Source organism: Pseudovirgaria hyperparasitica (assembly GCF_010093815.1).
Source record: "Pseudovirgaria hyperparasitica strain CBS 121739 unplaced genomic scaffold EJ05scaffold_1, whole genome shotgun sequence".
Classification (NCBI taxonomy): Eukaryota; Fungi; Ascomycota; class Dothideomycetes; order Acrospermales; family Acrospermaceae; genus Pseudovirgaria; species Pseudovirgaria hyperparasitica.
The window spans coordinates 1,098,704-1,111,787 of NW_022985549.1; the positions used below are offsets into that span (position 1 = coordinate 1,098,704).

Below are 13,084 nucleotides of genomic sequence, written 5' to 3' on the forward strand. Positions count from 1 at the left end.
TTCCACTGCGCGGGGATACATAATACGATTGCAACACTTACGCGGGTCGTCGGACGTAAATTACGAAAGAATCCAGATCCGCATATCATGGCTATTCACAAATGTATCTCGATTTAGCGTCATTGAAGCATTCTCCCAGAACCCGACGGACTGAGGAAAGCTGTAAACATCACCACATATCATTGTCTCCCAATCGATAACAACTTGAATATATTGTTGCTCGAAGGTAGCTAGTATCTCTAAGAATGACGATCCCCACCGCATCAGGCTTCCTCTCCCAACAATCAGTGTGGTCTGTCTGCATGGTACCCTGGGCATTCGGTGCACGAATACCTAATTTTGGCAGATCTTTTAAAATCCTTCGTGGAATTGCCAAGGCGCCAGACATGCAAATCAGGTAAAATCAGGTAAAATCAGCCAAAGAGCAATCTTAACCTAGGCAGATCCCAGTCGTACAATACTGTATGGTGTGGTATTTGTCGACAGGTTGTCTAGAGCATCAATCCTTACATGAAGAAGCTTCTTCGGGTTTTCGATCCTACTGCAGACACGTGTTGTTTGGTTGTATTACCTTCTATCTGCCATAATACATGAATTTGACCTTGATCAGTCTCGTCGTACCAACGAGGGGACCTGCACGTTTCTCCCGAGGGTCCCAGCTTCGTCCGTGTGTGATCCTTCATGTTGCAGCAAGTGGTAAGGTGAACGCGTGTCTGTTCATGCCCATTCTTGGGGCCAAGAGCCGTTATAACATTCATGCATCCACGATGTAGCCTCAGCAGAAAAATCTTATCACGAGATCGGGTCCTGACTACCAGAGGAAGATAGCAGCGTTCGCTAGGCAGTCCTCTATGGGAAGCTCATATGGGCTGCTACTATTATTAAACCGCAGTTTTCAATTCGTCTACGTTCTGCATGATAAATTCTCCCTATAGCATCACTTGGGATTCAGTAGTACTGAAGATCGGGCTTGCAAACCAACGCAACACATGTGATTCGCTGATCCAATCGATGCAATGAACCATCATGTATACCATGCTTTCGGAGCCGATGGCATAAATAGCCTCGTGGAGCACTGGAAGCCCGTCACGACATCCTTTTTCCAGCTTTCTGGACCAACCGCCAAGCTATAAATATTTCACCGGTCTTGTCGCACTGCTGCTCACATGCGAATTGCTGACAGCTGCAACGTGGAAGGATAATAGTCGTATCGCAGATGCCGATATCGTGACTATTGAAAGATGACATATACGAGAACTTGGCTGCGTCTTTGCAGATCTTCAGGGTGGCTTCAGTCCATAGAACCGTTGTGTTACGAATAGCCCCTGTCGTTCCAGAACCGCGTTGAGGCTGGGTTCAGTATCATACGATAATATACACGACAAGCACATCATGCGATGGAATCCTTGCCTATTACTTGGAGCTTACATTGGGATGCGAGGCTAATTTTCTATAACACTTATATGAAATCAGCTGCTCAACTCTAATGCCTATATAGCTGAATCGCATTCGCGGAGACACTTTTCTCAATCTACGATACTCAACCTCAAGCTTTAGTTCGTTTCTTCAAGGATGGTTTCAAGCTCGCTTGGGATCTTTGCTGTCGTAGCATTTATTACCAGTGTTGTATTAGGCTCTCCCAATCCGGTATCCAATGCCCGACGACAGCAAAATTTCCTCGCCGTTACAGGAGCAACGGTGGGTGGCACGCAGCCTCGCATAGAGATACGCGATCTCAAATCTCAGCCTGAAGCATGGAACCTCTTCCTCCTTGCGTGGGCAAGATTCCAGGCTATGGATCAGAATGCGCGAAGTTCATATTATCAAATTGCTGGTATGTGCCATGTGTCTACTCCCCTGTACTTACTGACAAAGCTTGAGGTATTCATGGCCAGCCGAATGTTGCATGGGATGGCGTGCAATCCACAGGCGTGACGAACGCTGGATACTGCCTCCATGGGTCTAATTTGTTTGGTACTTGGCACAAACCCTATCTTGCACTGTTCGAGGTAGGCTGTTGTTGTCGATATTCATCGTGATCAAAACTCACAGTCAGGGGTAACAGCAAGTCCTGAGTCTTCGGGCACGCGAGATCGCAGCTGAATTCCCAGCGGGTGCCAAACGTGATAGATATGTCCAAGAGGCCGCAAAGCTGCGTTTGCCATACTGGGACTGGGGCCTCGAGTCGTCGAACCACGACGTTCTGCCAGACGTCATGACAGATGCCACCGCTAGCGTAACGTTTCCAAACGGCACAACCACCGATATACCCAACCCGCTTCTTCGCTACAGCTTCCATCCGCTCCCTCCCAATGTCTTCAGCTCTCCATGGAGTGATCGCAATGTCACATGGCGCACTTCTCCAACGGAGGCTGACGACATCGCGGCCATCGAATCACGGCTCAGCGGGGAGAACACCAACATCCGCACGACGCTCTATCAGATTCTCACACAGTATCAAAGCTTCAACCAGTTCAGTAACACCGGTAGCGAACAGAGCTTGTACGGCAGTCTAGAAGGTATCCACAACAATATCCACAGCACATTCAACGGGGGACACATGGGCGCCGTTCCTGTCGCAGCATTCGACCCGTTATTCTGGGTCCATCACGCAAACGTAGACCGCATCATGCACATCTTCATGAAGTTATATCCAGACACCTACGTCACCCCCTACGAACAAAGCATTCCCTCGTTTATGGCAAGGCGCGGCCAAGTATACAATGCCGGAACACGTAGGCGCCCCTTTCCCATCCTATCCCCCCAATCTCCCGTCTTCCTAACGCATCTCATAGCACTCTGGCCCTTCCATAGCACTTCCTCCGGCGAATTCTGGACCTCGAACTCAATTCGCCCGACAACCGTTAATCACTACACCTACCCGGAGCTCGCCGATAACCCGTCCAACGAAACGCTCAAAGCCCGCATCAACGCCCTGTACCGCCCAATGGCCACATCTGTGGCATCACCAAACTCGCGTGCTGCTCCGCGCGCATATCTCGCCGTCGTCGATGCCCCGCTCACGCTCGCCCAGGATGACGCCATGGGTGGTATCTATTCCATCGACATATTCCTCGGGCCTGGCACAGCCTCCTCTCCGCCGCTCCGCTGGCCGACCGATAGCTCATACGTTGGCAGTACGGTTTTCCTGGGGAACGCACGGGGTGCGCAGGGAGACGTGGTGCGGAACAGTGTGGAGTTGACACAGGCGCTAAAGGAGAGGTTCGATAGAGGGCAGCTGAGTGCGTTGGATCAGGACAGTGTTTTGGCTTATCTGAAAGATAACTTGAGCTGGCGAGTGGAGCAGGAGGGTGTCGAGTTGGATGTTGGCAGTGTGAGCGGGCTGAGGATTAGCGTGAGGAGTACGGAGGTGAGTGAGGGTGGGGATGGGTTCCCGAAGTTTGGGGACTGGAGTGAGCATGGGGAAATCACTACTGGAAGGCCGGGTGGTGTCAAACTCTGAAGGACAGCTAGAGCTATGATTTTAAGAAGTGCGTGACGAGAGACATTGTCCTTGATTCGATCTCGTAGTATACAGTCCGTAGTAGACTTCCCACAGGCAAATATAACTGTAGCGACATGCCTACGCACTCCCATTCTTCAAAAACCAAACAGAAACAACACTGCTGCCTGATTCACCGCTAAAATCGAGGTCGTCGAAAATTCAACAAAAAATCAAAATCTACAATCCAGTGGTATTGAACCGCTGGCTTGTAGGAACCATAAGTTGTATGGAATTTGTCTTTGATCACAATTAAGAATCTGCGCGTTTATGACTTTACACCATTAGTGCTGCTGACTGAAAGTGTAGATATTTTGTTAAATTATATAGTCAGTCAAAAGTTTCAAGAATTTGGATGTCAGAGGGGGACGGAAGATGAGTACTTGATTGCGTGATTGTGTCACAGTGTTGAATTTATTTCTGTCTTGGGCTTGTCTTGTTCACTTGAGTCCCTGCTTGACCTGTGCACAGCGAAATGACATAGTTTTTGACAGCTCTTCAGATTCAGACTACCAGCAGCAGTAACACCTAATTGAAAGGGCTTGCACACCTCCATTTTCCATCTCTATCTCACCACACGACTATTTTCACCGTAATCAAACCCGATATTTCTCCCTCAACCTCCATCCACATAGCGCAGTAGCATCACAACTTGCACACAATTAAACCCTTCCCAACGCCACGCTCTCACCAAACCCGTATGCTAAGACTCAGATAGATACTACTCACTATTTCTTACCTACCCATATGGCTACACACTCAGAATCAATGACCTCGCACGATATCATCTGCGTACTTTCTTCTGTGTATTCATTCATGCACAATCGCGCATGACATGACATGATATGCGCGACAAGGGAGAGGGTGTCTCCGAGCAAGAAAGAAAGCAAGCAAGCAAGCATAGTCGCTTCCCCGTGCTATGCTCAAATTCCAACCCGTCCATCCATCTACATCCCACCCTTAGTCCCCATTAACCCCATTTACCCAACGCCCCAACGCCAGCATCCATCTCGAGCATGAACAAGCCGTTCCACAAAACCACCCCCTTCCACCCCCACATATCTAAGCCGGAGCAAAGCGCCTCAAGGGGGTGGATCTAGGTCGCACGTGGAGGGCACGTGGAGGCCTATTCCATGTCAGTCTCGAAACAGTTGTACGTGTTGTTCATTGGTGGAGTGAGTGAGAAGGAAGGAAGGAAGGAAGGAAAGAAGAAGAAGAAGAAGTAGATGAAGAAAGGATCTCGGAAGGATCGATCGCTAGCACGTGAAAAAAAGAGAACCACTACGGTTTGATGTCCAGTCGGATAAAGAAAGGCGGATGGTTTGTTTCGGCAGAGCCTTCGTGGTCTGTTTGGGATTTGTAACTTGTGATTGATGAATGGATTGGGATTGTTGGATCGGGATTGATGCTGGTCCGTGGGCTTGTTTCGGAGATCCTTCGTGGTTGTTGTAGTGGATGGATGGGATTGATATTGTGGGGATGGCAAGAGCGCGATATGGAGACTTTCGGTATTTTGTCGTTCGTGCAATGACTGTGACGGACCGACCCATGGACGGCCTGGCGATAGGTAGTGAGCTAGAATGACAGCATGCTGTGCATGTTTCATCTCCTCAAACATTGTGTCTGTGGGGCGGAGAAGTGCGAAATGCTGAAACAGGTGTGGCCTAGCTTGATTGCTGAGAGGAGGATCTATCCTGCTCAATTTGCCTCACATATTTCATTCGGCGTACACGGTAAAACACGGGTGTTACAGAAGATAGAGAATTAAACGACTATTCATTTGGTATCAGACAGGACATCCCGACGTCCCCAGAATGAAAGGGGACGCTTCACTCCGTTTCCACAGGCTAGCTAGCACAACAGTCAATCTCACCGTCTCACTTCGCTCAAGTATACAGATCGCATATTAGTAGATCGAAAATTCAGCCCTGACCACTCTCTATCACAAGACAGTACAGTGGCGGTCTAAGAGAAGGGCAAGGATACCTGAGAAACGAGGCAAGCTGATTGTGAAGATTCCCTGTTCCCAGTCAAATGCCCTCCATATATCGTTTGCCTTGCGTTGCGTTTCCGTGTCGTTGCGGGATAAGGAGGTAACAGGGAGAGATAAGAAAGATTCAGATTTTCGACAGAACGCCAGTATATGAGTATAAGAAACCCGCCGAATGCGCGTACGCAGATGATCTCGATGATGGCATATGAGAATGGGTAGGTTCGTCGTTATTGCTGCAAGTCGAAAGCCCCTAGGATGGTCCCAGGAAATGTGAGGATATGAGAAATTACAACCGCTGTATTGTCTTCGTAGTTTATTACTTTTCCAACGTGGCGCGTTTATCGTCGCTTGGCTTGTATCATATTAAACCGCACATTCTAAGGTTCTCTTGGATTATGATATCTATGAATCATCAGTCGTGTTTCATTTGGGACAGGAGGGTAATGACGTACCGTTGACAGCAGCCATAACGAAGCGAATCTGCATGGTGTCGGTAGCACATGTAAAGTGCGTGTATATTTGCTTGGTCTCATGTTGATTAAGGGAGACAAAGCGGTTCAGGATATAGTCGCAAGCCGCGGCATAATCGGCACCACCTTCGTAATCGGGGAAGTAGTTCTTCATTGGACTGACCGGTAGCTTCTCTTTGAATCGATCGATCTTATTGAGAAAGAGAATGATGGAAGTCTTGACGAACCATCTTGAATTGCAGATGGAGTCGAATAATGTGAGAGCTTCTTGCATACGGTTGACAGTTTCATCCTCGAAGAGAAGCTGGTCGTATTCGGAAATGGCGACGAGGAAAAGAATGGTTGTGACATTCTCGAAGCAGTGGATCCACTTCTTTCGCTCAGATCGCTGACCACCAACATCGAACATGCGGTATGTCAAGTCACCGATGATAAAGGTAGTCTCAGTGATACCGGTCGTCTTGACACGCGACCGGAGAACATCCTGATCGTTGGGGATGTAATCGGGAGCCGCAATACGCTCAATGGAATCAAAGTAGCTGAGATTTGGGTCAGAAATGCGCATCCGGGCGATTGAAAATTGGTCTATCTGTGGGGATGTGCAAGAGAATAACTCACTATTTGGCGGAATCATTGAGTTGGTACTCTCGTGACCGACTGAAACACGATTGAACGCCAGCGTCTTTCCAGAGAACGCTAATGGCGTTACCGACCTCTGGCGGAAGGCTTTCACCTTCAATCTGACCTGGCTGCATGAAGATAGTCTGGACGTGGTACTCGGCGCGCTGGTCGTCTAGGGGTAGCTCTAGTGACTCCATAGCCTCGAGAATCACCCTGATAGATGCCACTGTGTTGCTGAAGATGATCTCCTTGAAAGACTCTCGCTCATCCCTTGAGTAGCCGCCTTCGTGGATAAGCTTCATCTGTTTCAAGATGGTAGACTTTCCAGATTCACCAGCACCTATCGTTCCATCAGTAAGAGCTCCGAAGCATTCGGTAGTAGCGCGAATGGCAGTACGCACCGAGAAGAAGCATCTTAATCTCATTTCGTTGCATCATCTTATCGCGCTTGAGCTGATTTTCAATCTCCTCATTGCGGGCCTTCCCCTCCTTCTCTTCTGTGCTCATGCCACAACCCATTGTGATTGTGTTTGTTGATTCTTTCGTATGATGAGGAAGGTGGCAGTATAGAGATGAGTGGAGCCGTGAAGGACCGGCAAGTGAACGGACTGCTGCAAAGCGATAGCGTTAGCAAGGACTTTGTCCGATATTCTGATCAGCGCTGCAGCCGAGCGATATATATGCACAAGTAATTGCACAAATCATTGAGTAGGACCGGTTACAATTGGGGATAAATGCGAAGTGGTCTGGCAGATACTGAGTGCCTTGACCGCAGGCGTTCAGGGGATGAAGCAAGGGAACAGGGTCGCGATGATAGCTGCAGGGACTTACATGAAGCAAATTTGACAGACGCCTAATCGCAAAGAGCAAGCAGTAATAAAACTGGCTGGCGGTGAGTTTGGTGATGGGAAGAGACGGTGATGAAGCTGCAGTTGGTGTAATAGTACGGTAGGACTGAGTGGACAGGCTGGTGCGAAGTTGCCAGCGGACGTGTAAGCGACGGCGTACCAGACAGCACAAAGGGTATCTTTGAGGGCGAATGTGCTGCTTGAACGAGACAGAGATGATTGAGGCTCTCTGTGATGTAACTCGCCAGGCTCTGATGCGCAAGAGAATGAAGAAGAGTTGATGATGTTCGGAGGGAGTAGAGCGAAGAAGACGAACGGGCTTGGAGTTGTTCAAGGAGCAAGTAGAGCGAGTAGGGCGAGTAGGGCGAGTAGTAGTGTGAAGGGACGTCTTGGTTGGCGATGGGATTGGATTGGTAAGGGCCTGTGCCTACTAGCTGTCGGGTACTAAACTGCCTAAAGAGCTAGCTGAGGGGTGGGTCCTGGGCTAGGGAGTGCACTAATAAGAGCCTAGGTAGTTCAGCGAACCTACGTTTTTTAGGGGGAGGCAGAGGAGGAGGCTGGGTGGGTGCTGGGGCCTGGCGCGATTCGCGAAAGCGAGATGCGACGACCACTTGAAGCCTCGAAGCTGGAACACTGGCTTGTTGCTTGGCGTGTCCGTGTGTGTCTCGGGCTGGCCAGGTGCAGGTGCTGTGTGCTGGTCCAGGTTACAGTCTCCTTATCCATCTCATTAGTTACTATTACACTACTTATTTCCTCTCTGTTCTCGCTTGCTTGTTTTTCGGATTGGTTTGGACACTGGCCGCATTGGGTAACGCTGGAGGAGCACATGGTGATTGCATGCTCCCTATCAATCTGACCACTCTTTGGGAGAGAGAATGGACTGGGCTCTCTTGGTGGAGAGAGCAGGCTGAACTCTACTACCACTGAACCGACAAACTCTTTCATCGATTCAACACTCAACACACCAACTACACCCACTTGCTCTCAACACGCTTTGCTCGAGCCTTTGCCACCCGTTCGGCATAGTGCAATTATGAGATATGATGCCCTCACACGCTACATTGCATAACACAACACCCTTCCATCCTTTGCTGATCTCACACCAAGCACCAGAATCCTTCATCTCATTCACCTGCCAAAGATCAGGATGATAAGGCCGTAACAATCGAGGGCTCAAGACGATGCCTGGGGCTGAAGATACTCAGCGCCAGGCCATCGGCCGGGATCATAAATTAATAATAGACGGAGTCGAAGAGGACGAGCCTTCTCATTTGCTGGCTCCCCTTAGCGAAACCCTCCGATCAGCACGGCGTCGCGCATCCTAACTCCCATTCCGCGGCCTCATATACATTGCAAACCATTTATTCCAACATCTATCCCGGCAATATACTCGTTTCGTCACCGCTAGTTCACCACTCTCAGAACGTTATATGATACTAAGACGGTAGCAAGAGCCTAATTATAGCTTGGTCCTACCCAAGTTTCGTGCAGTGTTCGGATGACCCGGCGTTTACGTTCTTCGGCACAAGTCAGTGCCTCTTTTTCATCTCCCGCCCTTCTAGAATCTGACTAGAAGTGGCCCCAATGAGCAGCCTTTTGTCTCGACTTCGATCGCTGTTTAGCTCGGTCGTTGAGACGTCCAGCTTATGTGTACTTCTCACATCCTTTGCATTGTGTGGCAATGTCATACTACCAGTCTCCATGACCAAACAACTAATTATGTTGTGGTTGAAGGCATCTGCATTGTGAGACCGCCCTCAATCGGAGTTGGCAGTATAGGGAGCAGTTTCCAATAGGAGAATACCCCTGGAGCGTGGCACTCCCAAGCTGCACGAAGCTTGACGTGATGGAGACGAATAAAAGACAAACCATGATTCATTTTCTCGGAACGCGATCGTTTCCGTCGATTGCATCCACTTTTTCCCACTCTTCTTTGGGCTAGAATGTCCCGTCCGATCGTTGCTCCATAAACCGATCCTATACTATGGGGTACGTACCATCCTCCATGACTCGCCTATACTGAAAGGCTTCATCGTAGTCAAAGTATGAACGACTGTACCTGGCACTGCTCTCAAGCCAGCCAATTTCCCCGACTCAGGCTGCAAACAAGCTACAGCTTATTCCTTAGTTTGCCGGTAGCACCCAATCGCTGTTTGCCCTACGACTTCTACACACGTTTCTCCACGAGCCGCGTCACATTCGGTTGATCCCGTTTGTCAAAGGACTGGCCTTGCAGCTTGCATGAATGCACATCTTGCGTTGGAGTTCTGTTACATATCATGTATAGTGCCCTTGTCGATAGGAAACTCGTACTTCAGCTGACCTCTTACTCGGCAAGAGCTCACATCATGTATGTGACCTGAGTCTCGTGCATATGTACCTCTCATACAGAATAACGATCTTCAGCATGTTGGACACGTCCACAAACTGACACATCGGGGGCCAAACTGGCCTCCACATAACACGCACTCATTGACAAATACCACATTGCGTCGTTCGACATGTCACCTACGTCGAGCGATCTACACAGGTCTTGTTGGAATATCAAAGAGGCTGCAGCATTTGCGCTCGACATACTTCGCTATACATGATCTACGAGACAAAGACCGCGTTTGGGATACCGGTATGTTCTACGGCACATGCGATTCACGCCCATGGGACCGTACCGCATTGTTTGAATCGTTCTCAAAATGATCAAAGATAAGAATTAGTTCAGTTTACGAACAATTAGACATCCAGAAGTTTCGGTCGCGTGTAGTCCTTTTGGCATTTTGCACAAGCAATCAGCGCTGAATCGAAGATGAAAATGTTCTTTTTTTTCGGCCCCGCCGCGGTACCCGTCTGATCTTCACGGACGGGCGGGACTGACGGACAGATGCAATGCATCTGTAATACCGCCTATCAATAGCTGATGTCGAGCAGACTAAACGTCCAACGCTGTACTCACAGAGACCGAAAGATGGAAGTCATTGGCACTTGACTAGACGTCAAACACGTGAACAAGACTTCGGATCACCAAAAATGGTTCTGCGTCAGTGTGAGAGGAGACGGCATGTTGAATGCATGCTTAGCGAAGTCTTCCACCTATCCATGTCCTCTACGTATGATCCGACACATCCCGACTCTCGACTGTACACTGTGCTCCAGTCTATCGGCTTTGTCGTCAAGTTTTGCGGTAGATTTACTGTTCAGGGAATATATCCAGGTAGGTAGTCATAATTTTTCTCCAGATTTACATCCAGACAGACTGCTGTAACTCACCAGATATCGATATATCTTTCTTCGTCTTCGCTACGCATCACGTGCTCCACTTTCCACGAAATGGTTTGAGGTGCAATAGAGACCTGTTTTGTTTCAGCCTGCTAATCTACGCGTTATGTGAAGGTATGATGTTCTCGCTGCTGACTGCCGGCTCTGTAGCACTTGTTATAAACAGTCATGCAATGCAATGCACCATGACTTTTCGCCACGTCCTATAGCTGAAGATACGTAAAATTAGAACGTGCATAGCATCCATCCATCCGTCTCACAAGTCACAAAAAGTTCTTCGCTGCTTCTCGCCCCTGCCTCGGACCTGGAGATCGCCTTGGTGCTTCACAGTGTTATTGTATCCGAATTCGTCGTCGACATCACATTGAACTTTTGCTTTCCAACTTTTCAGTTCACCGTGGTTGGCTATCCTATTTATGGGTGACCGCGACTAGCTATTCCCAGATAGCAAGCACGCTGCAAAATTAAGTCAAACAGGGCTGATCGCAGCCTTGGACGCGCGATCTAGCGCAATTGCGCACATGGCCTCAATCGCCTCCTCGCGTTCCTTGACTATATCGCCACGCGCAATTCGAGCACGCATATCTGCCAGAATATCCGGTAGCGGACGCCCGGCAACGAAGACCCTGTGTGCTCATAGTTAGCAAACCTTTCTCTTTCTCTCCCTCCTTCTCTACTCCTAACCCCAGGTTTGGCAGCAGGCGAATAAACAAGCAAGCAGACCAAAAAAAGGCACTCACACATATCGCAACCCCGGAAACGCATCCTCATACCGCGCATTTAGACGCTGCAACTCAGCCTGATCGCCCGTCAGACTGCCTTGCTCGCCCTTGCTCTGACCCTGAACGCCCTTTTCGCCGAGGCGGGGGTGGCTGCCGAGAATTTGCTCGAGGGTGTGAAGGTGAGGTGGGGACGTGAGGGCGCGGGTGGCGAGGGCAAGCAGGGTGGTGCGGATGCTTGATATGAGGGCTGGGTAGGATTCGAAAGGTGGTGATTGCGGGAGTGGGGTGAGGAGGGTGTGGAGGGCCTGGGAGGGCTCGAAGAGGAGGGAGAGGACGGTGGTTTGGGTAGGTGTTGGGAGGAGGGCGAGGTGAGATATTGGTGGAAGGGTTGGGGTTGTCATGATTTTGGTTCTGGGGATGAGCAGATGGGTGATGCGATGGGACTTGTTGATGTCGCTGGGTCTAGATGGCGGCTTTGGGATGAGATGGGAAAGAAAGATGCGATCTCGAGAGAGAATTCGAGACGTTCAACGCGAATTGCGAAGGGCTCGTTTATAGGTGATCTGGTCGGCGGCGACCGCCGAGGTGGAGTCTTTGGACTCTCAGCAGGATGAAGGAGATGGTTTGCGTATGTTTCGCGTGTCTGAAATCTACATCTTGTTAGCTGTAATATTGAAGATGTCGTATATCGCGCAAGTCAAATGAAACTTTCCAGGACGGAGTACAGAAAAGATGGAAACAGCCATGAGAACGCAATGGGCTCCGACAACACTACATTCGAGACAACAAGGACAGTCTCATGCCCATCCAGCAAGACCCGTCAGAGCAGAGCACTTCCAATATCGAATCGCAAGATCATTCAAGAAGCCAAATCCGCATCAGATCACAACGTTGACCTCGAATTACGTCCTCAGCACTTCAAATGCACCAACAACCCACCATCTCAACCACCACCAAGCTCTTTATCATCTCCTCGTGGATCAACATACCACACCACCTCCATTTCCATATCCCCCTCCTCTCTCAGAACAGGAAACTGTAAATCTGCCAAAGAAGCCTCAGCACGTACCTCGAGTTCCGCTCCCAGCGGGATAGATGACGTGCCCCTCGCAGCACGCAAAGTCACCAAAATTAAACCCCCTTACACTGACACACTGACACACAACGCGCAATCACCCTTCAATCAAAGAGTCCCAGACATCCGATGTTAATCCGATCTCGTCCTCGTCCGAGGTTGCAACTGAAGCACACATCCGAAGCAGTTCTGGCCATCGAACACCACACTCGTTACAACTTACCACGCTCACGGGTGTGCGGCCCAAGAGGGGCGTTCCACGTGCCCCCTGGTGGTCCGCCGCATCCATTGTGGCACACCTCACGCGCATCCTTACTTACCTGGCTAATGAACAGGCAGTAGTCGCGCTACCCTAACTCACAGAACCCACCTAACCAAATCCACTATACCAAACCACCTACCTATGTAGGTAGGTACATAGTATTAATAGATAGGTGCCAGGTACTAGGTACGTTCACCTGGACACATGGAGTTGTAATTTGATATACATAGTAGTCAGAGCTAGGCAGGTACGTAAGTAATGTAGTAATAATTACTGGACACACACACACACAAAAGACAAGCTATCCGTGCTACCTATCGG

The 13,084-nt window shown here is 49.4% G+C and overlaps 4 protein-coding genes across 4 annotated transcripts; 2 read left to right on the forward strand and 2 right to left on the reverse strand.

Annotated features, from left to right (window-relative positions):
• Positions 1-1,572: 1,572 nt before the first annotated feature.
• Positions 1,573-3,463, forward strand: EJ05DRAFT_481665 (Di-copper centre-containing protein; the record flags this gene model as incomplete). The annotated part of the gene is made up of 3 exons (XM_033745097.1): positions 1,573-1,834; positions 1,882-2,009; positions 2,066-3,463. The coding sequence occupies 3 exons, from the start codon at positions 1,573-1,575 to the stop codon at positions 3,461-3,463; spliced, it is 1,788 nt and encodes a 595-aa protein (XP_033605230.1).
• A 2,390-nt stretch (positions 3,464-5,853) lies between these two features.
• On the reverse strand, positions 5,854-7,105 carry EJ05DRAFT_481666 (G-protein alpha subunit; the record flags this gene model as incomplete). Its single annotated transcript, XM_033745098.1, has 4 exons — positions 5,854-5,897; positions 5,948-6,504; positions 6,584-6,926; positions 6,988-7,105. The coding sequence occupies 4 exons, from the start codon at positions 7,103-7,105 to the stop codon at positions 5,854-5,856; spliced, it is 1,062 nt and encodes a 353-aa protein (XP_033605231.1).
• Positions 7,106-10,931: 3,826 nt separating this feature from the next.
• On the reverse strand, positions 10,932-12,003 carry EJ05DRAFT_15062 (uncharacterized protein). The gene is made up of 2 exons (XM_033739314.1): positions 11,445-12,003; positions 10,932-11,330 (listed from the first exon to the last, which is right to left on the reverse strand). Exons 1-2 carry the CDS (start codon positions 11,825-11,827, stop codon positions 11,174-11,176), a joined length of 540 nt encoding a protein of 179 aa, XP_033605232.1. The 5' UTR covers positions 11,828-12,003; the 3' UTR covers positions 10,932-11,173.
• EJ05DRAFT_15230 (uncharacterized protein) lies at positions 11,978-12,983 on the forward strand. The gene has a single exon (XM_033739335.1). It carries the CDS (start codon positions 12,128-12,130, stop codon positions 12,635-12,637), a length of 510 nt encoding a protein of 169 aa, XP_033605233.1. The 5' UTR covers positions 11,978-12,127; the 3' UTR covers positions 12,638-12,983.
• The last annotated feature ends 101 nt before the right edge of the window (positions 12,984-13,084 follow it).